Genomic DNA, 26872 nt, shown 5'->3' with positions numbered 1-26872 from the left:
AAAATCCGTTCAGTAGTTTTTGCGTGAAAGAGTAACAAACATCCAGACATCCAAACTTTCGCAATTTATAATATTAGTAGGATATAGGCATTTTTATTTTTTAGCGCCTGGTATTTCTATATCTCCTACGGCTAAAGAACTTGTAGTAGAATAGTATCCCATCAAAAACAATACTTGTCAAAAAAACCAAGTCTCGCAACTCAGTTGTTCTACGGTAAAAAGTTGTGAGATCCATGTAATACCAAGTCCAGGCCAGGAAATCTTTAACGTTTTACATAAATTATTGACTTGGCCATCGCACTAAATAATTTAATTTACACGTGTTTTCATGCGATGGCCAAGTCAATATATTTATGTAAAACGTTAAAGATTTCCTGGCCTGGACTTGGTATTACATGGATCTCACAACTTTTTACCGTAGAACAACTGAGTTGCGAGACTTGGTTTTTTTGACAAGTATTGTTTTTGATGGGATCTCATTTCTTTTTGTATTTTGTAGACAGCAGTTATGTATCTAGAAAACTGGACCGAAATTGAAAAATTTTACTCGACTTGGCGGTTGCACTACCGTGCCCCCAAATCTCATTTCTTTTTGTATTTTATAGACAGCAGTTATGTATCTAGAAAATTGGACCGAAATTGAAAAATTTTACTCGACTTGGCGGTTGCACTACCGTGCCCCCAAATATTTTAGTTTTTCCTTGATTCATACACCAAACACTACTTATATTCCAAATTTGAAGCTTCTAGGTCTGCTAGAAGTGCCTTAGAATTTTGATGATCGGTGAGTCAGTCAGTGAGTCAGTGAGTCAGTGAGTCAGTGAGTGGCAAAATTAAGTAACTTTGACCCGTTATAATTCTTAAACTACTGGTTCAAATTGAATGAAATTTTAAATATACCGTGTCTTTACAATGCCTGCATAGCTAATGAAAATTCAGCCTTCTAGTTTTATCCACAACGAAGTTACAGGCGGTCGAAAATGGCCTGAATTGCTTCGAGAAAAGGATGGTACGGCCGTGCTCGACTTGGTGGGGGCACTGCCGTGCCCCCAGATTGCTCTTAACATTCCACATCCTATTAAAATCGTATAAAATGAAACAAAAGTATAAAATGAAACAAAAGTAAAATGTAAAGTTTTATTTAAAAAAAATAATGTGTAAATATGGATAGGTTTTGGTATCAGTCAGTATTACTGTATTGTGTTTACAGCAAGGGCTTCTTGGGGAGGCTGAAGGACACAGTCTTGTTCTCTAGGTATGCGGAGATACCGTCTTCACCCCTGTAAAAAAGAAAATTCAAATATTATTATTATAATAGTATAGTTTTAAAATCCAGCTTCCATCAGCCAGCACCATGCAAGCAGAAAAACAAGGGTTTCAATTCAATGAAAGAAAGAAAAACAAAAACTAAAGGAACATCATCTCAAACAAGCTTTTAACCTCCTAAGACCCAGACTTGAAATAACAAGGTAGTCGTTAAAACCCACTGTACAAAATTATGCACAAATTAAAAAACAATAGGTAATTCAATGTGCAATTTATTCTTCATAGACTTTATCGAAATGACAGGCGATTATAAATCTAAGATTAGCAGGTAAGTATCGAGTATCGTTCTCGTATTATCACAATTTTCTTTACAATAAAGAAGAGTACTTACAATTCACGGCCAATTCCAGACTCCTTGAATCCACCGAATGGTGTCTGAGGAGTGACGTGCTCGTAGGTGTTCACCCTGAGGAAAAAAATAGAGAATCCAAATTTAAAAAACGTTCACTATTCGCATTAGCATAGTATAATGAGTAGGTACTAGGTATTAGCACATCAACCTGGCTAATCGGGACACCTTATGTACCTAGTCGTAGTCGTGATAGGTATGATTTTGCAATCAAATTCATGAAATTAATGATTTTTAAGGACACTGTACCGTCCTACTATCCTACTTCCTACTAATATTATAAATGCGAAAGTTTGGATGTCTGGATGTTTGTTACTCTTTCACGCAAAAACTACTGAACGGATTTTGATGAAACTTTAAGCCGCGGGCAAAAGCTTGTAATTATCTAATGAGGGTTTTCGCGAATGAAAGATCCGCTAGATGGCGGGACGTGGATGTGGGGTCTGACTGCTGCGTGATTGGTGGATTTTGACATATCTGTTAATGTCATGTCAAAAATAACCAATCATGCAGCATTTGGACCTCGCGTCTACGTATTGCCATCTGGCGGATTTTTCATACGCGAAAACCCTCGCGGGACAATAATGAATGTGGGACATTGCTAGTGCCAGGTGGTGCCAGTCTCAGTTTATGCAGTACATTTTTTATGTTGAAAAATCAGTTTTACCGTGAGTAGTTAAACATCGATTTTTTGTCTGTGTCTTAGTCTGTGATTGCTTTTTGGTATTCGCACCAAGGCTTTAGTAACTAACTCATAATATAAATCAAAATACATAAGTTTATACATATACTGACCACATGGAACCAGCTCGCACATGCTTGATGAAAGCCATGGCGGTGGTGATGTCATTGGTGATTACACCAGCGCCCAGGCCGTAGTTGGAGTTGTTGGCGCGGTCCACGACCTCCTCGAAGGTCTCGAACTTGTGGATGCTTTGCACGGGCCCGAAGATCTGGAAAACATAAGTTATTGAGACTCTACTGACATAAGCGATCCCAAGATCTCTGGAATACATAAGTTATTAAGAATACACTGACAGAAGCGGTTCGAAGATCTGGAGGATATCGAAATTAGTGAGATATTTGCTTTCGTAAGTTAGAAGATAGTATATCTTATCACTGATTTGATTTGTGCGTGCAGACTATGATTGAAATCTTATAAATTTAATAATGTGATAAAAAATTGTGCAGAATATCTCTCGTAACACCCAATGTTAAAGAGAATGAATACTTAAAACTTGCCAGTCAAAGAAATTCCGAATTCCAAAAATTACCTCTTCCCTGGAGATTTTCATGTCATCCTTGACGTCAGCGAAGACGGTGGGTTGGACGAAGAAGCCCACCTTGCCTTGGCGCTCACCACCAGCGATGCACCTGGCACCACCCTTCTTTCCGGCGTCGATGTAGCCCATCACTTTGTCGAACATCTCCTTGTCGATCTGTAAGCAATGGGGATTCACTTTATGTTTTATTTTGTTAGCAAAATATGGGTTTATTATTAAACCTAAGTATAAGAAAGTTATTCAGGTTCTTATGTAAAGGGGATATTATGAATATTGCAAGCGGTGTTCTTGGGCGAATCGAAGCCTTCAGCAATAGCTTCTCGCAGAAATGATTGAAGATTTGATATGAAGTAATATAATTTACCTGAGGTCCCTGTTCCACATCAGTGTAAGGGTTGCCGACGGTCCTCTTCTTGGCAATTTCGGCGGACTTAGCGACGAACTTGTCGTAGATACCAGACTGGACGTAGGTCCTGGTTCCGGCCACGCAGCACTGACCAGCGTTGGCGAAAGCAGCACGGTGAGCGATATCAGCTGCCTTGTCAACTGAAATAGTCAAATTATTAAAGATTGTTAAATAGAGGCACCAAGTGGATGTAAAAATGTCATGGTGTAATAATGAAAGTGTAATAATGTCATGGTATTTACCGTCAGCATCGTTGAAGACCACAAGAGGGCTCTTGCCACCGAGCTCAAGAGTGATGCGCTTGAGGTTGACGGCAGCAGCTGCATTCATGATGATACGTCCAACCTTAAAAGAACAAGAAGTATTATGAAAATCTATAGTCAAGGTGCAAGAAAAACTAATAAATCTACTCTCAAAAGCACACACCTCAGTGGATCCAGTGAAAGCAATCTTGTCAACATCGGGGTGGTGGGTCAGGGCACCACCAGCGGTGGGTCCGTAGCCGGGGACGACGTTGATGACACCTGCGGGGACGCCGGCTTCCTTGATGAGCGCAGCCATAGCCAGCGCAGTCAGCGGGGTCTGTTCTGCTGGCTTAATAACGGTGGTGCAACCTGGTGACAAGAAGAGTTGTATTTTCAGTTTAACACATAAACGATAACGTTTTAACAGATGTGTTACTGAAACGAGTAAATTAAGGATTATTGGTCGTAATAGACTTACCAGAGGCTAAGACGGGTGCGATTTTCCATACAAACATGGGGATGGGGTAGTTCCATGGCAGGATTTGACCGCACACACCAACGGGTTCCTTTAGTGTAAAAGTGACCACTTCACCGTCTGAAAAATATACAAAGCATACCTTTGTATTTCAAATACATCTATTTGGACTTAATAATAATTTTGTCTTGTGCATGTTAGCATAACTTACCAGCAGGGATGGTCTGCCCGAAGATTTTGTCGGCTTTGCCGGCGAAGTATCTCAGGACACTGGCTGACCATAGCGCTTCGGTTTCAGCCTGCTTCACTGGCTTGCCGTTGTCCAAGGTCTCGAGCTGGCCCAAGTACTTGGCGTCTCTGTCCACGAGGTCGGCTAGTTTGAGCAGCAGACGGCCTCTTTGGGAAGCGTCCATGGTGCGCCATTCTGAATAGCGGTGGAACGCCTTTTTGGCGGCTGCTACGGCCAAGTCGATGTCAGCCTGGAAATAGACATGAGTTTATTTATGTGTAACTAGCTGACCCGGCAAACTTTGTTCCGCCTTAATGGCAATAAATAAGCAGACTTTTTTTTTTAATTTTGAACTGGATAAAAAGTATCCTATGTCCTTCTCCTGGCTCTAAACTACCTCCCTGACAATTTTCAGCTAAATCGGTTCAGCCGTTCTTGAGTTATAAGTGGAGTAACTAACACGACTTTCTTTTAATATATAGATGTCTAAAGAGCAGGTAAATTAACTTAAGGGAGGTACCCTTACCTTAAGCAGTCTATTTAAGGACACATAAATGGTGTTTCTCAAATTTTCTACTAAAGCGCCTTTTGCAAGTCACGAATAATTCAGGACAAAATTAGCACGAGTATCTATAATATCATTTATCGATAAGATATGTGCCACTAGATACTTATAAGTTGATGACAATTATTTTTGTTACCTTATCACCTTCGGCCACTTGAGCGATGACGGTCTCATCAACAGGGTTGATGGTGGGGAAGGTCTTCTTGCTGACGGCATCCACCCATTCGTTGTTGATGAACAACTGTGAAAGGAATTAACATAAGTATTAGTAAAGAGAACTTTGTATTTTGAAGGCACTCCATGTTTATCGAGACGCCTGACGCAAAGTACGAGTATTAAGTAGTTGTACTTTTACGGTGTTTAACATACCTTTAATTCTATGTTAGATTTGTTTGACATCAGAATTATTATAAACTTGAAGTCCCGAAAAGGAAAATGTACTAGAATCAGCCCCGATGTATTTTTAGGGTTCCGTACCTCAAAAGGAAAAAACGGAACCCTTATAGGATCACTTTGTTGTCCGTCCGTCCGTCTGTCAAGACCCTTTTTCTCAGGAACGCGTGGAGGTATGAAGCTGAAATTTATATCAATTACTCAGGTCTACTGTCCCTTGAAGCTGTGAAAAAATCAAACTTCTAAGCCAACGCAATCAAAAGATACAGCCGTTTATGCCGCAAATTTTCGACACTTGCAAGGGAATCAAAACCTACAGGGTGCTTCCCGTGAACTCAGAATCTTGAAATTTGGTACGAAGCAACGTCTTATAGCATAGATAAAGGAAAAATTACGAAAAGCATAAATTTTTAGTTACATCACATAATATATATTTTTTTAATAATTTTAAACTTACTACCCATTTCCTCATAAACGCGTAGAGGTATTTAATTGAAATTCATACCAAATACTCAAGTCTATAATACCTTTAAGCTGTAACAAAATCAAACTTCTATGTCAACGCAATCAAAAGAAACAGCAATTTAAGCTGCATATTTTGAAACTCGCAAGTACTCGCAAGGGAATCAAAACCTAAAGGGTACTTCCAGTCGACCTAGAATCTCGAAATTTGGCATGAAGCAACGTTTTATAGCACACATAAAGGAAAAATTCCGAAAACCTTAAATTTTTAGTTACATTACAAAATATATATTTTTTAATAAATATATCTGTAATTTTTTAATAAATAATTTCTGTTCTTATCTTTGGTGTGCAATAAAGTGTAGTTATTATTATTATTATTATAAACTTATTACTTTTTTCCTCATGAACGCGTAGAGCTATCAAGTTGAAATTCATATCAAATACTATAAAATAAAGGATAACTTAACGATAAAGAGATCTTTGTCTTAAATGTATGCTCCTCCATCTTTCCCCACTGTAATGTTATGAATTTCATTTTGCAATAAAAATACCATAGTTATGACTCGATTGTCGTAATGAACGAACTTTGTAAACCTTGCAGGTTTGTACGGAACCCTCGGTGCGCGAGTCCGACTCGCACTTGGCCGGTTTTTTTTTACAAAAAAGGCTACGTACAAAATGATTAAACAATTTGCATTTAAAATGCTATAAAATTCTTATGCTTGTTGTGTTGTTTTTCGTGTTTTGTTGGATATTTAAACTAGTTTTTATGGTTTGGATTCTATCAAAACTATGTAAACAAAGATCATGAACTAGCATAATCATGTTTGTTTATACAGTGATAAGTTCAATGTCAAACATATAAAAAATTATGCAAGAGTAGGTAAGTGATAACTACACTGATATAAAATACATTATACCTGATATAAAGTATCGCGAATTGTAGGCTGTGATAATGTAAAGTAAAGACATCACTATTTGCATTTCTGAACTGTCATTGTCTATGAATGTCTTGTCTATGCCTGTATCGCAATTCGGAAGCCATTAAAACCACAAGTTGTATTTTCCAAAATCAAGTTTTATTTACACATCCCAATGTGCCATGGTGTCAGAAGTAAAACTAAAGTATAAAAGTTAAACAACATAAAGTGATAAAGTTGAAAAATGGCCACGAACGACGCAGTATCTGGAATAAAGCCACCACCTAACCTGCAAATTGACTCGGACAAACCAACATGTTGGAAAAACTGGTTACAGCAATTTGAATGGTATTCCACAGCTATTCAATTGGAGAAAAAGCCAGCCAAGGTCCAAGCTGCAACATTTATGGCTGTAATAGGTCCAGACGCGATCGAAATTTACAACAGTTTCAATCTCAGCGACGCAGACAAAAATAACCTGCAAACCATCATAAATAAGTTTGTTGAGTATTTTGCGCCAAAAACCAACATATCTTTCGAGAGATACATATTTTTCAAGATCGAACAAAACGAAGATGAACATTTCAATGAGTTTTTGACCAGAATAAAGACCCAAGCAAGAAAATGTGAATTCGACAATTTGCTCGACGAAATGTTGAAAGACAAGATAGTATTTGGAATCAGATCTAATCAAGTAAGAGAGAAATTGTTGACAGAAGACAAATTAGACTTGACAAAGGCGATAACTATCTGCAAAACCAGTGAACAAGCTTCAAAACAATTGGACGAGTTCGAAAATAAAAACAAAATAGATAAAGTATCCGTGGTGAAAAATACGACACACTACAAAAGAGAACAAAACAAGAATTTTGACTGTAAAAGATGTGGTACAAACCATAAACGCAGAGAATGTCCAGCTTTTAACAAACCATGTAATAAATGCAAGAAAAATGGTCACTTCGCAAATATGTGCAAATCAAAAAAGAAATATGATGATAAAAAGAATAAAAACAGAGTGAATACAGCAGCAACAGAAGAAAGCTCAAATTCAGAAGACGAAGTATTCATATCAGTGTTATGTAGCGGAGAAAAAAAAGACTGGTCTGAAAGTATACAAGTTGGTAATGTAAAATTCACTGCAAAATTAGACACCGGAGCAGAATGCAATGTATTGCCCAAGCACCTAATGGAAAAAACTGAAGCAAGTTTAAAAGCAAGTAAGACAAAAAATTTGATAAGCTATACAAATGACAAAATGGCTGTTTTAGGTGAAGCAGAGTTACTATGCAAAATAAAAAATGAAGAAACCAATATAACATTCAAAGTAGTTGAGGAGAGGGTTACACCGATTCTGGGACTCGAAACCTGCAACAAATTAAGACTCATTGCTCGAGTAAAGTCACTGAAAGAGAGCACCAAAGACATATTTAACGGCCTAGGATGCTATAAGAACTATGAATATGATATAGACTTAATCGAAAATCCAAAGTTTGAAATAAAACCATCTAGAAGAATACCACATGCAATAAGAAAAGAAGTCAAGCATGAACTAGATAGAATGGTAAAGATGGATGTAATAAAACCAGAGACTGAGCCAACTCCTGCAGTGAGCCCAATGGTAGTGGTAAGGCAGAAGGACAAAATTAGAATATGTATTGACCCTTCTGATGTGAATAAAAATATTCTCCGACGTCATTACCCACTCACAACGATAGAAGAAATATCAGCAGACATAAAAGGCTCAAAGTATTTTGCATTACTTGACTGTACCAAAGGGTTCTGGCAAATTAGATTAACAGAGAGGACACAAAAGATACTTACATTTGCTACGCCTTGGGGAAGATACTCTTTCAAAAGACTTCCCTTCGGAGTCTCATCAGCACCTGAAATTTTCCAAGAAATACTCAGTAATTTGCTCTGTAAGTTCCAAAATGTGAGAGTAGCAATCGACGATATCTTTATTTATGCCAAAAGTAAGGATGAATTACACAAAACTGTCAGAGAAGTCATCGATGTTTTGAATAAATCAGGTTTCAAACTTAACAAAAATAAGTGCATTATGGAGGCACAAAGAATAAAATTTTTGGGACATATAGTGTCAGCCAATGGACTTGAAGCTGATCCAGAAAAGGTTGAGGCCATACAAGCAATGAAAACACCCAAAAATAAAACAGAATTACAAAGATTATTGGGGATGATCACTTACCTAAACAAATTTATTCCCAACATGTCAGACCTTACTAGTCCACTACGAGACCTGTTACACAAAGATGCAAGTTTCACATGGGACATTCACCATGAACAAGCACTTAATAAAATTAAAAAAGTACTTCAAAGTCCCCCAGTACTTAGACTGTATGATGTAAACAAACCCGTAACTTTAACTGTGGATGCAAGTTCCAAAAATCTTGGAGCTGCACTACTTCAAGAAGGTCAACCAATAGCCTACGGAGCAAGAGCTTTGACTAAATCTGAGCAGAATTACCCACAAATTGAGAAAGAGGCACTCGCTATACTTTTTGGTTGTAAGAAGTTTCATGAATATGTTTATGGCAAAGAACTGACAGTGGAATCAGACCACAAGCCACTTGAAACAATCTTCAAGAAAAACATACAATCAGCTCCAGCTAGATTGCAACGCATAATGTTTAATCTTACACCGTACTCACCAAAAGTCATATTCAAAAAGGGCACAGAAATACCCTTAGCTGACTTTCTTAGTCGAGATTGCGACGCATCTAACCTGAAATATGAACAAGAAGAAGACTTAAAAGTTGCTGTTATACTACCTATGTCATTAGATGCCAAAGAAGAATTAATTGTTGCAACAAAAGAAGATACACACCTACAATTACTTTTGAAGACAATAATACAAGGATTTCCAGAAAATGTCAACAACCTTCCAACAGAATTACAACATTATTTTAATTTTAAAGAAGAACTAAGCTATTACAAAGGGATAATTTTCAAAGGTGATAAAATTGTAGTACCAAAATCACAAATACCTAAAATGTTAAAGAGTATTCATCAAGGACATCTAGGAATACAAAGCTGCTTAAGAAGAGCCCGACAATTTCTATACTGGAAAGGACAATATGCAGACATTATAAAACTGGTAAAAGGTTGCTCTGTATGTGAACAAACACAAAGAGATAATGTTAAAGATATAGTGCTAGTGAAAAAGATTCCTACACTTCCTTGGCAAATTGTTGCATCAGATCTATTCGAATTTAAAGGTAAAACCTACCTAGTAATATGTGACAGCTACTCTGGGTTTCTAGATTTTCAACACCTGAAAAGTCAGTCATCATATGAAGTAATTGAACAACTTAAAAAATGGTTTGCTGTCCATGGTGTACCAGAAGAGCTACAAACTGATAATGGAACTCAATACATGTCCACTGAATTCAGAACATTCCAAAAACAGTGGCGATTCAACCATGTCACGTCTAGTCCACATCACCATCAAGGCAACGGACTTGCAGAAAAAGCAGTTCAAACAGCAAAGAATATTCTGAGAAAATGCAGTATTGACAATTCAGATATACAACTGGCTCTACTGAACTGGAGAAATACCCCAAGAAATGAGACATTAGGTTCACCCAACCAACGCATTTTCAGTAGAATCACCAGATCTCCAATACCTACTATTGACAAAAACTTAAAGCCCAAATTAATACAAGGAGTCACAGCTGAGCTACAAAGATTGAGAGAGAAACAAGGTAACTACAGTAACAAACATACTAAAACACCAGAAAAATTGGAAGTCAACGATAAAGTCAGACACAGAGTTGCTCATCGACATTGGGAAGGAGCAAAAGTGATAGAAAAACCTCATGATTTACCAAGGTCAGTAATCATTCAAACAGATCAGGGACAGATCTTTCGAAGAAACTTCAGCCACCTGCATAAGACTCAAGCAGACATAACCAGCAAGAGAGTGGTAGTACCTGAAACTATATCCTACCCAGATGAACCAGCAGCACAACAGGTTCCAGTACAAAATCAGCCACCAGCAGTTCCTGAGTCACTCCCAGCATCAACACACTCAACACCAAGTACTTCCAATTGTGTGCAGAAGTCAAACCTGACTCCACCACCACCAGCACACCGTGTTTCAAGATTTGGTAGAGTAATTAAACCAGTCAAAAGACCTGATTTTGAATAATACTTACTTGATATGTGTAATAGTTTGCCATAATGTATTTTAAATTATGTTATACTTACCTACCATTCATGACATACTTACCTTAACTGAAAAATAACTTGTTCAGCTAATCCTAAGATACTAAATTAATACTATTGTCTTTATGATAAATTAGAGTCTATTTTAAGTACTTGATACTGTAGTTGGATTTTGTTAACATGTCAAGCATTGAATACAATCTTGCTATGATATTATGTTCATAAGTATTACAGTGATTACCTGTATTATGTGTATACATGTACTAGGCATTTAATAATCTTTAAATAACTAACTAGATCTTAGTATAATCATAAATATGTTGTGCTGTATTAAATTGTACCTAATCTTGAGTCATAGTCAACATGTAAGCAGTAAGTAAAGTAGGTACAACATGATGTTTTCTGTTTATTTACAAAGAAAGGGAGATGTAAAGTAAAGACATCACTATTTGCATTTCTGAACTGTCATTGTCTATGAATGTCTTGTCTATGCCTGTATCGCAATTCGGAAGCCATTAAAACCACAAGTTGTATTTTCCAAAATCAAGTTTTATTTACACATCCCAATGTGCCAGATAAATACAATTTACAAAACTTTCTATAAAAGTTATAGCTAACAAAATAAAAGTTATAACATTTCAGACACAGGTTGAAACTGTTTACAGCTTGTGTAGTATACTCGTAACAATGGAATTTTCTTGCGTATTTTAGAAGAACGTTCAAATCAACCTTTTTCTGAAAATTTACAACTTTTATTTTAATGTTTACCTGTTTTCATATACTGCTACGTAGATTTAATTGATAAGTAGGTTACACTACACACTACCTAGTACCTACCTATATTCAATTTTCAATCATTGCACAATTCGAAATATGATAGGTGTACCTACCTATAGTCGAACCAAAAATAATTCAACTGAGTAGGTCTATTCTACATAATGCATTTTAAATGAATCTTGGTATTAATAAGCTACAATTCTATTGTTTATTAATTAGGTTATTTATTATAAACATATTATATCTAGGTGCAAAACCTACAACCGATTTCAAATCATTGTGAAATACGGAATAATAAGATATTCTCTTATTTATTTACCTAGCGTAAGATTGAGGAGCGATCACTGGTACAACAGATTTGGATCTGTGACGGGTATCGATCCGAATCCAACAAATATCTCTCTATCAGTCCATTTCACATTCACCTTGTAGGTAAATATTTTCCACTTCATCATTTCTAGAGTGTATTTATCGATGTTATCATTGTCAACAATGAGCACTTGGGTGTGTTTGATTGCTATTGCCTACTTACCTACTAGAGATGGGTTATACTAGGTAAATTTGATACTAGGTGCACCTATTCCAAGTATTTATTAATACGTGATCCAAATACCTGTTCCACTTAGTACGTAGTAATTTACCATACTTGACGCGACTAGTGCGGAGTGCGGACTAATCCACGTATTATGACTTTAAAATACAATTTTCTTTGAAAAGATACAACCGTAGTATTAATAATGCAATTTGAAATTGAATAACTTGTAGAATAGAATGTTTCTTCTATAAAAAATAAACACTTCAAAAATCGGACGTGTGACGGCTCATGTCAAACTGAGAGTGTTCCATTTCATCATTTTTTCACATCGCTCACAAAACGCTTACAGATTAAAGAAATATCACAGATATCGCTAAATTTGAACGTTGATGTCAAAAATAGCAAATCTCCATACATGTAAAGGAACACGCCCAAATTGACAAAGAAACACAGACAAAAAATCTTGGTGACAAAACTCCCCATGGGTCATCTACTACCAAAAATTTCTGGGAACTTTTGTCACCACCGGTATTTTAGCGGGTAACTTCTCAGAAACAGGAATTAAATTCTATCTAATCAACACTCGAAAACTATTCCAATTTAATCTAATTATCAAATTACTATTTCAATACAAATTATGCAATTATCACGGACGCGTGACAACAAACCAAAACAAACCTGTCGGAAGAATAAAAACTGGTTTTTTACCGGCTAGTCAACAAGGAGTGAGCTGGATGAGAGAGAACAAAAATTAAAATATTCAAAACCTTACCTGTGTACAAATAGAGTTTAAATTACGTAATACATCAAACACCTATTCCTATCTCACACCTGCCTGCGCTCAAATTTGTTTGTCAGACAGAGACGGAGTGAATCTCTACGTTCGCACATAAGCTTAGCGAGAAATACGCGGTGCACGTAATACACGACTACGGATTATGCAATAATAACCTCTATTACTTTGATGGTAGGGTCGGAAATCGTGTAATTTAAAAAATACTTAACTAGAAATACGCGGTGCGCGTAATACACGACTACGTATTATGCAATAATAACCTCTATTACTTTGATGGTAGGGTCGGAAATCGTGTAATTTAAAAAATACTAGGTGGATCAAGTATTTTAAAAATTGGAATAGGTGCCACTTAGTACTGTAAAATACCTAGTGTGTGGATCTGTTCTAGTAAATACGTCTCATCTCTATTACCTACTCGGAAGTTTGAAATTACAACGGCCCATCGACCACCGCACACAATGGTTGCGGTATTGTTGTAACTCACGGCTACTTATTCAAGTGTCTTTTGTCATGTTCTCTTTCAGTGAAATCAAAGGCACGTTCTACGGTTTAGTTTGATGCTACCGACACGTCAATTGCATTTAAAGCATTATTTTTCTACACTTTAAACGATTCCATTTCAAAAAACATTTCACTTTTGACAAGGTACTTGAAATTAAGACCAAAAACAGCAACCCCTTGTTTAGCTATTACAACTATTTTTTACTCAATACCAGGAACAGTGGAAGGTAAAGTTTATTAACCATTATGGTTATTTTCTTTAGGTAGTAATCTTACTGTTTCTGTCTGTTTATTAATGTTTTCACGTTCGTCGTTATTTAACATAAATTTGAATGTTTACAGACGTGAACTCACATTTTGAATATTAATGAATGGTCGAGCATTATTGTCACTTGCCACGTGCGTATTTAAACCTAAAATCTTACATCGATTTTCCTAACGTTTTATTTTCCAAATTTTGTAATGTAAGTATCAAAGAATGCTAATTTTGAAGTAATGTTCGAATTTCCATTGAGTTCCGATTCCGATTTCAAGATTATTTTTAGCGCACGGCCTTGACAATGATTTCTGTATTTGCAGCCGGGTGCCTGCAAATCATCGTTTGCACGTTTGTTATAATTGACGTACTTCTACAATGACTCTGTTTGTTTCATTGTTTATACTTCTGAGATGACTAGGTTTAGGTTACTTACCTACCTACTTTTGTATTCAGGAATTTATTATGAACTAGGTTTTGCACACGGCTTCGCCCGCGTGAGATTTAGCTTGTCTCAGATCGTTATAAATTAATATTCTATTTTTTTAAATTTTGGCATTAATATTCTATTGTAAAATTCGGATGTATAAAAAGTGAAGATTCATCAACATCCATTCAGTAGTTTAACATTATTATTATTTTAATAGAGTACCCACTCTACAATTTCTATTTATTTTAAAACTAGCTTTCCGCCCGCGGCTTCGCCCGCGTGGAATTTTGTCTGTCACAGAAAAACTTTATCGCGCGCGTCCCTGTTTCAAAAACCGGGATAAAAACTATCCTATGTTCTTTCCCGGGACTCAAACTATCTCTATGCCAAATTTCATCAAAATCGGTTGCGAGGTTTAAGCGGGAAAGCGTAACAGACAGACAGAGTTACTTTCGCATTTATAATATTAGTTGGGATCAAAATTTTAGAGAATTTATGTAACCGGAAATATTAGAATTACAAAACGAGGAACGTATAAGAAAATTGATGACATATTTGGGTATGCCATGTCATTTTAAAAATTACAAAAAAAGGACAGTGCCAATCCATGTATGGAAGTTGGACCAAGTGCTGCCCAGAATGAAACCATAGTGCATTTTGTTCCTCAGGCCAATACTAATGTGTAAACCGGAGCGCACTGAAAACTATCCCTGGAGTTAAGAGAAAAAAAGAGTTTTGTTTTGAATTATTTACATACAAAATATCATCGATGTATACGTACTACGCATAAGATTTCGCGATTTTTGCATTAAATAACACTCGCTATGTTGAACTTAACCATACTGCATCCGTACACCTTACTTTAGACATTCTTTATAAGCGATCCAGCACTGTTGCAGTAGTTTGGTTAGTTAACAGAAATTAATTATTTCCAAAATGGAGCAAGAACTTTTAGCTTACAATAACTTCAATAATCGATTGTAGTACACCAATAAATGGATTTAATGCAAGGATAGAGAACTAAAACTTATTGCTTCATTTTGGAAATAATGAATTTCTGTCAACTTACCAAACTATTAAAACAGTGCTAGATCGTTTATAAGGAATGTCTAAATCGCACTAAAGTAACGTGTACGGATGCAGTATGGTTAAGTTCAACATAGCGAGTGTTATTTAATACCAAAATCGCGAAATCTTATGCGTAGTACGTATACATCGATGATATTTTGTATGTAAATAATTTAAAAGAAAACTCTTTTTTTCTCTTAACTCCAGGGATAGATTTCAGTGCGCTCCGTTTTACACATTAGTATTGGCCTGAGGAACAATATGCACTATGGGTTGATTCTGGGCAGCACTTGGTCCAGACCCTGGCACTATCCTTTGATACTTAAATTAAAATACTTTGAATCGTATCTATCACAAAATAGACAGAGTATAAAATGAACTAACCTTAGTGTATTTAACTTCAACTTTGGCCATTTTCGTTATTCCTGTTCACCACGTGTGTCTCAGCCGGCGGTCTCCCGCGAAGTAACAAGCCGGCCGGCTCTGCTAGTTAAATATGATCTCACACAACAACACGCGGGTTGATAAGCCGACGATAACATAATCTTAAGCTCCACGACTTAATTTTTCATATCAATTTGGTTTTTACTTAGACACCTAAGCATTTTCAGATCTTACCAATTGCCACCTACCTTGTACGCTTGAAAGGTCTAGTTTCGTGCATAATTAAATGAACAAAATAAAAATACATGATTATAATAATATACTGGTGTCATGCCATGAAGATAAGATACTATAAATTCCGATAAAGTATTAATGATGTTTTATTGTCATACTACATGAACAGTCATGAATACTATACTGAATAATACAAAAAATATGTATAGAAAACTTATATCAGCCTCAGTGCTGCCCCTAGGAATGGTACCCAAAAGACTGGCAGCATTGCATCTCTGGATAGCTGAACTAATTTGTTGTCCGAAGTAACTACCAAACTTTTTTTACCGCCCCATAAAGCACATGTAAAGTACATTACATGTAAAGAGAAAATTTTTCAACTGTTATAGCTATAACAATATTATGTATATTATGATCCCCGCCCGTGTATCTAGTGTTATACAGGGTCCTTCTAAACTAGCTACATTCCTTTTAATGGGGGCATCTATACGGTACACTGAACAAGTTCACCAAATTTGAGTATGTGTTTTATAATGATTTTACAAAGTTACATTTTCTAACAAAAATAAAAATTCATTTCGTCTTACATAATGGAACATGCTGTATTTTTTACTCACACAACAAAGCTGTAGTGTATTCATTCTGCACAGGAACACGAGACACAACACACACAACGCTCACTACCACTGCACGCTTTTTTGTTGTTTACACTCACGTCATAACAACTCACAGCAGTCGTCACAGCTGATAGCCGATTAGCTGATCGACTGATTGGGCGAGCTATCACTTCAATGTTGCAGGCCTACTCTCATATCGTTGTCTATCCTTATTATCTTATGTTAATCACAGTAAAACGGACTCACGATACCATCGAAAAATCAACCAGCAAAGGCCATGATTTTTAAGGCGCGTCTAAGTAAATTTATTTGCATTTGTGCATCTGTGCGTCATAGTTCACTTCACGAGCACTACAAAACGCACCTTCACACAAGAAAGCTAGTCAAAAACTGAATTAAATCAAAGCGCACGCGCCGACAAATGCCGACAAGCCGCACGCCTTTTGTTGACACAAAGACGCCGCGACGCCGCCAAAGCAAGAGCCGAAAAGTTGGCATAAGCGTACAGTCGACAAAAAAGAAACTTATTTGTTTATTATTTTATCTGCTTGCTTTCGATTTCAATTGATTCGAATCTAAATTATGGTGTTGAGTATTTCATGGTAAAATATCCTATAACAGATAATAATTAAAAATTAATCGAACTTATTGTTTTGTGAAGGTAATTCAATGGCCTAGTCAATTATTTAGAAACATTAAATTAGACTATTGAAGCAAATAAAACTCTTCAATTTGTTTGTATTGATATTCCATTTATCCTAAATCAAAGTCCATTCTTAAATTAATCGTTAATGTCATCATTTCTATTACAATAGAAAAGTAGATGAAGTAGGTAGGTACCTAATTAGTTAAATAAAATTTCCGAATCATTTCCGTTCCAACTTGGTATTTATTTATGACCTATCTTATGTACCTGTGATTTAACAATAAACACAATTTTAATTTGAATAGTAAAAAAAAGTTTGTTGCATTTCTTAATTTTATTTTGGTGAGTGTACATTGCGCTAGCCGGCGGCCGGCGGCACGTGTCTAAAGGCGGCGGCACGTGTCTAAAAGTTCGTTTGCTGCGCGCCGGCTAGTGTTGTACGATACGACACTCGAGTCTTGGAATCTTACTTATTAAAAGTTTGAAGAAAATAAAATAGCTATGAATTAAGACTGTGTGTTTATGATTTTATTGGACCGTTTTAACTTTTTGATTACGAAAATCGTCAGTCTTTAGATGGATACTTCTGATTCGATTATTTGCGTTTAATGCAATTTTATTGATATTACATTTGTATTGTGCGATTTATTTTATTTTCAATTAGGATATAACATACGGATGATGATATGAAATCACTCATTATTGCCTATTAGTATACACCAACTCAAGTTCATGTCATGATTCAGTCTAGCTCAAAGAACTTAAAATACTCGAAAGGACTCCATGTGACTAACGAGTCCTAGTCTTAAAAATAAACTCAAGTCTCAAAATAAAGACTTTAAAGACTCGAGGTTCTTACAACACTAGCGCGGTCGGCTATTGTGAGGGACGGCTGTCTTTGATACCACCGACTCCGCCACGCATAAATAAGGATGTCAACTCCAAAATTCTTTCTAATCTTAACAATAATAAAACTATCATTATTTACTTTTATAATTTTTTTTTGTTTCTACGATAATTTTAATGATTATTATTTCAGTTTAAAATTGATAGTTGGGAACAATTATTTACTTATTTACTTCGGAATACTAAAGACTGCCGATAATCACAGGTAGATAATTCGATAGCGTTTAGTTTCTGCTATGATCGAGTCAATTACGAATCACATTTTTAATTTGCTAAGGGGATATTAAGCGATTAAAATTAACATGAAAAATGTGCCTGCTTTATCGTAATAATAACCGTAATTCTAAATTTCATAGTCATGGTAACTATCCCATTTGTGTATGGCATAAAAATAAGTCATTGATTTCGGCAACTAACTTTTTTGCTTCGTTTCGTTGCTACGTTTGAAATAAAAGATTTTTACAAGCGCAAAAGTATTTTAACGAACTTTTGAATAAACATCATTCCATTAAGGCCACTAAATAAGTACTTACCACATAAGATTTTTTTATGTTACCAAAAATAAATAAACTTTAATTTTCTGCTTAATTTAATTCCTTAAATAACTAGTAGTAGCCCTAGAATAGCTTGTGTGGCGCCCGGTCCGTCGTCCGGCGGCACTCTTGTGTTCGCGGCCAGTGGCCCAACGGCAGCACAAGCGCAATGGCGGCCATTACGTAAGCTCGTGTGCGTGCGGATTTTTGTCAGTGTAGTAGTGAATCAGCTGAACAGGGTGTTGTATTGGGTTGATAAGAATTGAAGTTGTTTCCTTAATTATCTCGGAAACTAGCCTGAATTTTTGGCTCAAACTTTGGGAACGTATTCAGTGTGACGTATACATGCTCCCATTAAACGGAACGTAGCTGATTTAGAAGGACCCTATATACAGGGTGTTAGGTAAATGGGTATACAGGGTGTCCCGTAATGTAACGTCAAGCCGAAACTGGGTGTTGAGGCAAGTTATGCTGGTTATCAGAAAAAAAAAAAAAAAAATCTATGTGGCATTTTGTCAAAATAATAGGCATTTTAAAAAAAACAAAAATTTCTACTCCCGGTGACGGTCTTTTTACTCGTGTTGCCACAAATCTTCACTTTTTCCAAATTTTTTTTTTGTTATGTAACCCTGAATAATGCTTCTCTAAATTGTTATCAAAATTACAAAACCAGCTGCTCCAGCTTGGATGAAAAAAATACATTATTCCCAAAAAAATTTTCAAAAAAAAAAATTTTGCCTAGTTTAAACTGACTGTACTGAAAAAAAATTGTACTACGCGAGTATGGCAAGTGACGTCATAATTTGGCGCATTTAGTAAGGATTCCAAAATGGTATAACACTTGGTAAATTCTTGCTGTAATTGTCGACAATTTTTGTTTTTTTGGAAATAATCCCGTTTTTAACTTTATCTACCTTGGTTAAAAATTATTATTCTAATGTGCCCAAAATTCAAGTTTCCGTGACTGACTACCGTACAGTCAGTCACAGAAACTTTTGTCATCATGACAGTAATTAGTAGTTGACATACTGTGACAAAAGTCACCCGTGCGTGCGCGCCGTTACTACCTGCTCTGCCTGCACTTGTACTTGGTAACAGGGATAATAAGGATATGAAGTTTCGGTTATGGATACGGTTACGGATATTAGAATAATATTATACCGGTGTTGCGGAGAAAAACTCTGGAGCCGGTTTGGTAAAGTTGTATTTGTACTACACGCAGTAGATGTTGCCTTTACATTGGTTCGAGAGAGAGTGGTACAATGGTCGCACTCGTGCACAGCACGGACGGACGCGCGTAGCGCCATCTATGATTCTTTGTTTAAATCATTTTGTAAACTGTTAATTGTATTGTTAGTTCTTATAAAGCAAGATGAATTATAGATGGCGCTTTACAAACATTTGTTTTATACTAATATAGGTAGATGGCGCTAAAATGGGTTCGGAACAACCGGTTTCGGTTACGGTCACGGGTATGAAATCATTTCAGATTATCTGAAAGTTTCGGATAATTTCGGTTACGGAATTATTAGAATTTCAAAAATGTAGGAATAATTCAAATAGCAAGATGCTGCGTGACCCACATAGCTACTTTATGTACCAACTAAGACGACACCTATGTATGATAAAGGTAAAACAGGCTGGCATATTAGATGGTGCCAGGGAATGCCAGACAAGTTGGTAACAAATATTAAGATTTAAGGTACAATTCCAAGACGGGCCGCAGACCGCAAACTGCAACCGCAAACTGCAAAACTCTATGAAATCGGCAGCGCGGCATTGCAGCTGCGGCATGTATACCTACTGCAGATTTCATAGTTTTGCAGTTTGGAATACTTGTACCCTTAGACTCCGCCTTTATCCGAAACTATCCGTAACTTTTGAATCAGTTTCGGTTACGGTTATTGATATTTTTTTATTTCGGATATCCGATAGTTTCGGTTATGGTTACGGATATCCATAACATCCCTGCTTGGTAAGATGGCCCTCTCCGTCCCGCTCATACCTTTTAAATTGGCTTCTCCACCTCACTTAAGCCAGAAACTTGAATTTTGGGCACATTAGAATAATAATTTTTAACCAAGGTAGATAAAGTTAAAAACGGGATTATTTCCAAAAAAAACAAAAATTGTCGACAATTACAGCAAGAATTTACCAAGTGTTTTACCATTTTGGAATCCTTACTAAATGCACCAAATTATGACGTCACTTGCCACACTCGCGTAGTACAATTTTTTTTCAGTACAGTCAGTTTAAACTAGGCAAACTTTTTATTTTGAAAATTTTTTTGGGAATAATGTATTTTTTTCATCCAAGCTGGAGCAGCTGGTTTTGTAATTTTGATAACAATTTAGAGAAGCATTATTCAGGGTTACATAACAAAAAAAAAAATTTGGAAAAAGTGAAGATTTGTGGCAACACGAGTAAAAAGACCGTCACCGGGAGTAGAATTTTTGTTTTTTTTTTAAATGCCTATTATTTTGACAAAATGCCACATAGATTTTTTTTTATATTTTTCTGATAACCAGCATAACTTGCCTCAACACCCAGTTTCGGCTTGACGTTACATTACGGGACACCCTGTATGAGCCGACACTAGCCCATGTTAACATGGGCATATAAATGGTATGGTGACGTCAGAAATTTGTTATCATCATTTTAATTTTTTTAATTTTCATACAAAATAAATTTTATAAAATACGATTTGTATGAAAAATAAAATAATAAAAATGAAGATATCAATTTTCTGACTTCACCATACCATTTATATGACCATGTTAACATGGTCTAGAAGTGTCGGCTCATATACCCATTTACCTAACACCCTGTATAGTCCAGTCAAATTAGACATGAACCCTGCAATAATTCGCATACAGCTGAAAATTGGTACGAATGTTCGGAACACAATTATGAATTAACTGTGAAAAGTCCCCATCAATCCGACATGTGCTAAAAAAAAATTCAAGGTCAAACTTAAAAAATACAGATTTTTGAGATTTTCAGCCAAACGGTAAGTTTTATCACAAAAATATGTATGACAAGGTTTAAGACCATACAATTATCTATAAAAATTGTCTATACACTTTCTCCTAAGAGTCAGCGTTTCTGAGATTCGATGATCCGAAGAGCCTAAAAAGTGTTATTTTCATAACGGTCTTACACTTAAATCCAATGTGATATCGCCTCGTGCCACGACTCAGCATTGTATCATGATATGTTTTCGACGTCGAATATAAAATGATCAACCTCAATGTCGTCTGTCATCTTTAATTATCGAAAAATGGGTGCAACTTTGACGAAGGACTGCACCGTGAGTTTCTACGATTCGTAGTTTTCGTGTCGATTATGTTTGAAAGCTCTTATATGCACACGTCACTATTCCACTTATAACTCTATGGTCACTCTTTTAGCCCGACCAAGTTAGACAGTCCAGATTATAATAATTCACATAGAGCTGAAAATTTGTGTGAATGTTGAGAACACCATCCTAAATTTTGACATTTCATTAAGATTATAATAATTCACATAGAGCTGAAAATTTGTGTGAATGTTGAGAACACCATCCTAAATTTTGACATTTCATTAAGGATGGTGTTCTCAACATTCACACAAATTTTCAGCTCTATGCGAATTATTATAACCTAGATTTTCTGACTTGACCGGGCTAAAAGAATGACCATAGAGTTAGAAGTTGAGTAGTGACGTGTGCATATAAGAGCTTTTAAACATAATAGACACGAAAACTTCGTATCTTAGAAACTCACGGTGCAGTCCTTCGTCTAAGTTGCAAACATTTTTCAACAATTAAAGATGACAAACATTGACATTGAGTTTGATCATTTTATATTCGACGTCGACAACACATCATGATACAATGCTGAGTCGTGGCACGAGGCGATATCACATTGGATTTATGTGTAAGACCGTTATGAAGAAAACACTTTTTTGACTCTTCGGATCATCGAATCTCAGAAACGCTGACTCTTAGGAGAAAGTGTATAGACAATTTTGATAGATAATTGTATGGTCTTAAACCTTGTCATACATATTTTTGTGATAAAACTTACCGTTTGGCAAAATCTCAAAAATCTGTATTTTTTAAGTTTGACCTTGAATTTTTTTCTTAGCACATGTCGGATCGATGGGGACTTTTCACAGTTAATTCATAATTATGTTCCGAACATTCGTACCAATTTTCAGCTGTATGCGAATTATTACAGGGTTCATGTCTAATTTGACTGGACTATTAAGTGTTTTATTTTTAAACTGAAGACATCTAAAATAACTACGTAGGTACCTATTTATACAGTAGGTATTCGATTAAGGCTTATTAGCAGATTGTTACATCAAATAGTCTTAATTCTAATTCCGGGGCAATCTCATAAATATTCCAAGAATTTTTTTCTTCTAAACGTTTTACTACAGCTTAAATTGATTAATTAATTTAAGATTTATTTATTTATTTATTGTCTCATAAAAGTTACATCGATTATACTTAATTCTAATTTGCCAAACTGCTGAACCGTTTGTCGGCAGTAGAGTTTTCCAAGAATTTTGAAAAAGTTTTATGATGGTGATTTCAAAGCATAAGATTCTATTATTTTCATTATTACTTCTATCACAGAATACATAATAGTAGCAACAGAAATTGCACTCCTTTGTGTAGGATCAGATGCCGACATTTTAACGGTAATAATAATAATGCAAAATATCCAATGCACATGGTGCATTCGAAATCGCACCTTACTACTACGCTCACAAGAGCGCATTTTTTTTGTGTTTAGAATTGATCTACGTCACCGCTCAAGCGTCAGGGTTGTATGAGCAAAGTAAAATAAATAAAAACTTAATTTTAAGAAGCATTTATTGTATTTACGATTAGAAAACTTTAATCTAGTGGAGTTTGTATAATCGTACCATCTCTAAAGTACCTATTAATAAACTTCAGTGTTGCGATAATTCGAAATTAAACAATCAGTTTTAAAAGGTGTAGTGTCGGAAAATAGACACGGTGAAGTAAAGTTAATGTTTTTATTAGCTAAAATAATTTTTTTGCTATAGTTTTTTGTCATAAGTATTTCAAAACAACTTATTATTTAAAAAGTGTAGTTTTTTTTTATTATTTAAATCACTACAGTTAATTATTATTCCTAAATATTACAATTTTTCATTAAAGAAGAATAACAGTCCTGTTGGAACAATAAACCTTGATTGCGACGATGATCGACCGAGCGTGTATAGAAATACGCGTGTGCAAACAGGCGCGTGGCGGCCCGGACTGATTTGCAACTTGAAGTTGTCGCGCGCTGTAGGTAATTATCTCGGCCGGCATAGGCGAGTGACGGAGGCCTGCTTCTATCTCTAGTGAGGACCAATAAATTAGCTAATTCTATTAATGTACATATAATACATTCTCTAGTAGGTAGGTATGTCGTTTACTATGTTGATATAGAATCTAGATTTATAGGGAAGATAATACAAAAAAATATCTATGATAAGGTTGCGCAATCAGTTATGAATAAGCCTAAGAAACAGGCAGGTAAGCCTTTTCAGTCAATTGTTTAAACAAAGTGAGCATCATTCTAAAGTTCATAAAATGAAATCTCAATAGGTACTACACCTATAATAGAATAACTGGAGATAAATAGAAGTTTTGTCTTGAACTTGATAACCATAGATAGCGCCAAGCATAATATGACTCTTTCCGATAAGCTATCGGCAGACTCGACAAACAGAGCATTATTTTAGTACTTATGTCTATCGTTCGAGCATACACGCTGATTGTTTTGAAGCCATATAGGTATGTTATTGTAGGTAGTTACATAATTGTATCAAACTCAACTGAGCGGCCCGATAGAGTTGGTATAGTTGATAACGTGTTTTTAGGCGTTTGAATTTCATGTTGTAAACGAAATTGCACAATGAATTACTTAGTGAGAAACGATATGGTAAGCTACATTCTGGACGTGTTAGTGCAATGAAAAGGGCTTTTACATACGCGGAATTGGAATTAGATTTTATTTTAAGACACTTAAAAATCCTAAATTAGTTTTATGACATACTATTTAGATTATCATAATGTAACTGTAGCAATGAATAATGAATTTAATTATAAAGTAATTGTCGAGCTCAGCTAATTATTATAATAAGTACTCAGGTAATACCTATTATCACAGAATAATAATAACTATTATGATAAATCGAGAAGGATTTATAAACTCTTATTTTTTCCATAATGTCATAACTATGTAAACATTTGACTATCACTTAACTTTTAATTAAACCAAAGCAGATAATAACTGCAATTCCAACACTATCAAACCAATTGAAATGTCAATAAACCATAACATTTGAAGGTCCTTTAAAACTTTGTAAGAAAGCATCAGCTTGCTTATCGAATTTCTCCATTTTTATTTTGTTTCTATGTGCGTAGAGGTACAACATTATCAATAATGGTTTGTGAACACTCATATCAATTAACAAGCCCCTACTTATTTGTATCATGAATAAAATAATTCCTTATTTAAACGAACTAAACTTACTATAAGATTTTGGTGGGCTAAAAATATAACGGCAACAATATCTTTTTCCGCGGTATACTTACCTTCTTAGTACCTCAAATCTAGAATAGATTATGCCATAGAAAATCGTGTGACTTCATGGAAATGAACAACAACATTGGAAAATATTGTTGTCACAATATGTATATCTCGACACCTCAATGCAAGTTACTTATAGTAGGTAAGGTTAATTCCACGTTCTTTAAGAATATTTCTCAATATCTTTTCAGGATTAGATCCAGCGCGGCCCCTAGTCAACGCGTATGGTTCCAGTTTGTTCAGGTTGGGGAGAGATGATGCACACGTGGTGCATGTCATCCATACCAATGCTGGTTTCTTGGGAGAGACTGGGCTAGTGGGCCACGCGGATTTCTGCGTCAACGGGGGCAGGCTACAACCAGGCTGCAAGGGGCATATGATGCGTGAGTATGAAAATATTCTAGATCCAGTGAGAGATGATGTGAATGTTGTGTACGTCATCTACACCAACGCCGGGTTCTTGGGGAAGACAGGATTGGTGGGCCACGCGGATTTCTGCGTCAACGGGGGCAGGCTACAACCAGGCTGCAAGGGGCATAATGATGATGAGGGGTGTGAGTCTAGTTTAGATTTCATTACTAGCGATCTTAAAAGGAAAAAGTAGCAGCTAGTGGATTAAGTTGAGATCTCCCTAATAAACTGGCTTACTTTGCTTATCACTAGGCTAAATAAAATCAACCTGTCCCACCAGTTGACTTATCGAATTCTTCGATTCAATTCATGCAGAAATTATAAAGAATGTTTATTTCGGCGCATCAGTTGGTCGCTCCTATAACCGCTTTTTTATCAAAAATGCGATCACAAGTATCTTCTCTATTCTGCTCTGTTTTCTACTATACGTAACATGTTATTTACAGGAATATCTCGATGCAGCCACTTCAAGAGCTCCTGTTACTTCGCCGCCTCAGTGCGACGGAGGCTCAAGCTAGTGGGGGTGCCGTGTGACACCTCCTGCCCCAAAGAGAGTGGGAAGTGGGGCATCAGGTTGGACAGGCGGTCCATCATGTTGGGAGAAGACACGCCGGCTTCGTGAGTATCGCTAAGATAAGTCCTAACTATGTCATAGGCCGTGCGGTTACCGCAGAATAGGACTGCTCCCATTCTATTCAGAAAATTCATTTATCTCATCAGATATACAGTGTGCTTGGGATAGGGCTAGCGATAATTTAAGACGATGTTGTGATGTCAATTTTATCGACAAAAATGCCCCCATATGTGGGTCCTCTTGGACTGGGGTTAATTTTTATGTGACTCTACATACAAATTGTTTGTATTTCTTATGTGCCCTACTTACAGATAAATAAAAAATTGCATTTGTAAGCCAATAATATGTCATTAATAAAAGACAAAAATGAAAAATAATGACCAAAAAACTTAAAAAAAAATAATGTAGGTATTTTAGTTTTTGTCTAAAAATTCAGTTTTGACGGGCACGTTTTTGGGGGTATTTTTGTCGATAAAAATGACATAAAACATCGCCTTAAATTATCGCTAGCCCTATCCCATATTGGAATTTTATTAATTTTGAATAATGCAAATATTTTTGTTACAGCTCCCGTGGTATGTACTGCGTTAAACTGAATTTTGAAGAGGACTGCCCATTCGACTAAATGTATATTTTTATTAATTAAGTACATTACGTTATTTAACTATTAGTTGTAAATAATTTATTATAGATTATAATTGTCTAAGTGCACAAGCAATACTGCAAAACTTTATTAAAGAAATAATAAACAAACATTCGTTTTA

At 35.8% G+C, this 26872-nt stretch overlaps 2 protein-coding genes across 3 annotated transcripts in view; one reads left to right on the top strand and one right to left on the bottom strand.

Annotated features, from left to right (window-relative positions):
* The window catches only part of LOC135072658 (phospholipase A1), a 54035-nt gene extending 27174 nt beyond the window's left edge, over positions 1 to 26861 (top strand). For both annotated transcript variants that reach the window (XM_063966673.1, XM_063966674.1), the window contains exons 6-8: positions 25315 to 25506; positions 25981 to 26152; positions 26676 to 26861. In XM_063966673.1, the coding sequence (XP_063822743.1) occupies positions 25315 to 25506; positions 25981 to 26152; positions 26676 to 26733 (422 nt within the window). In that variant the 3' untranslated portion in view covers positions 26734 to 26861. The remainder of the gene's footprint in view (positions 1 to 25314; positions 25507 to 25980; positions 26153 to 26675) is intronic.
* On the bottom strand, positions 1124 to 15699 carry LOC135072649 (aldehyde dehydrogenase X, mitochondrial-like). The gene is made up of 11 exons (XM_063966660.1): positions 15589 to 15699; positions 5015 to 5119; positions 4296 to 4563; positions 4088 to 4204; positions 3791 to 3978; positions 3607 to 3709; positions 3323 to 3504; positions 2950 to 3114; positions 2471 to 2628; positions 1658 to 1732; positions 1124 to 1280 (listed from the first exon to the last, which is right to left on the bottom strand). The coding sequence occupies exons 1-11, from the start codon at positions 15616 to 15618 to the stop codon at positions 1205 to 1207; spliced, it is 1467 nt and encodes a 488-aa protein (XP_063822730.1). The 5' UTR covers positions 15619 to 15699; the 3' UTR covers positions 1124 to 1204.
* Positions 26862 to 26872: the final 11 nt, after the last annotated feature.

This window comes from Ostrinia nubilalis, chromosome 6, assembly GCF_963855985.1.
Source record: "Ostrinia nubilalis chromosome 6, ilOstNubi1.1, whole genome shotgun sequence".
Lineage (NCBI taxonomy): Eukaryota > Metazoa > Arthropoda > Insecta > Lepidoptera > Crambidae > Ostrinia > Ostrinia nubilalis.
Note: the sequence above shows the minus strand (reverse complement) of the source record. Positions and strands in the feature narration are given on the sequence as shown.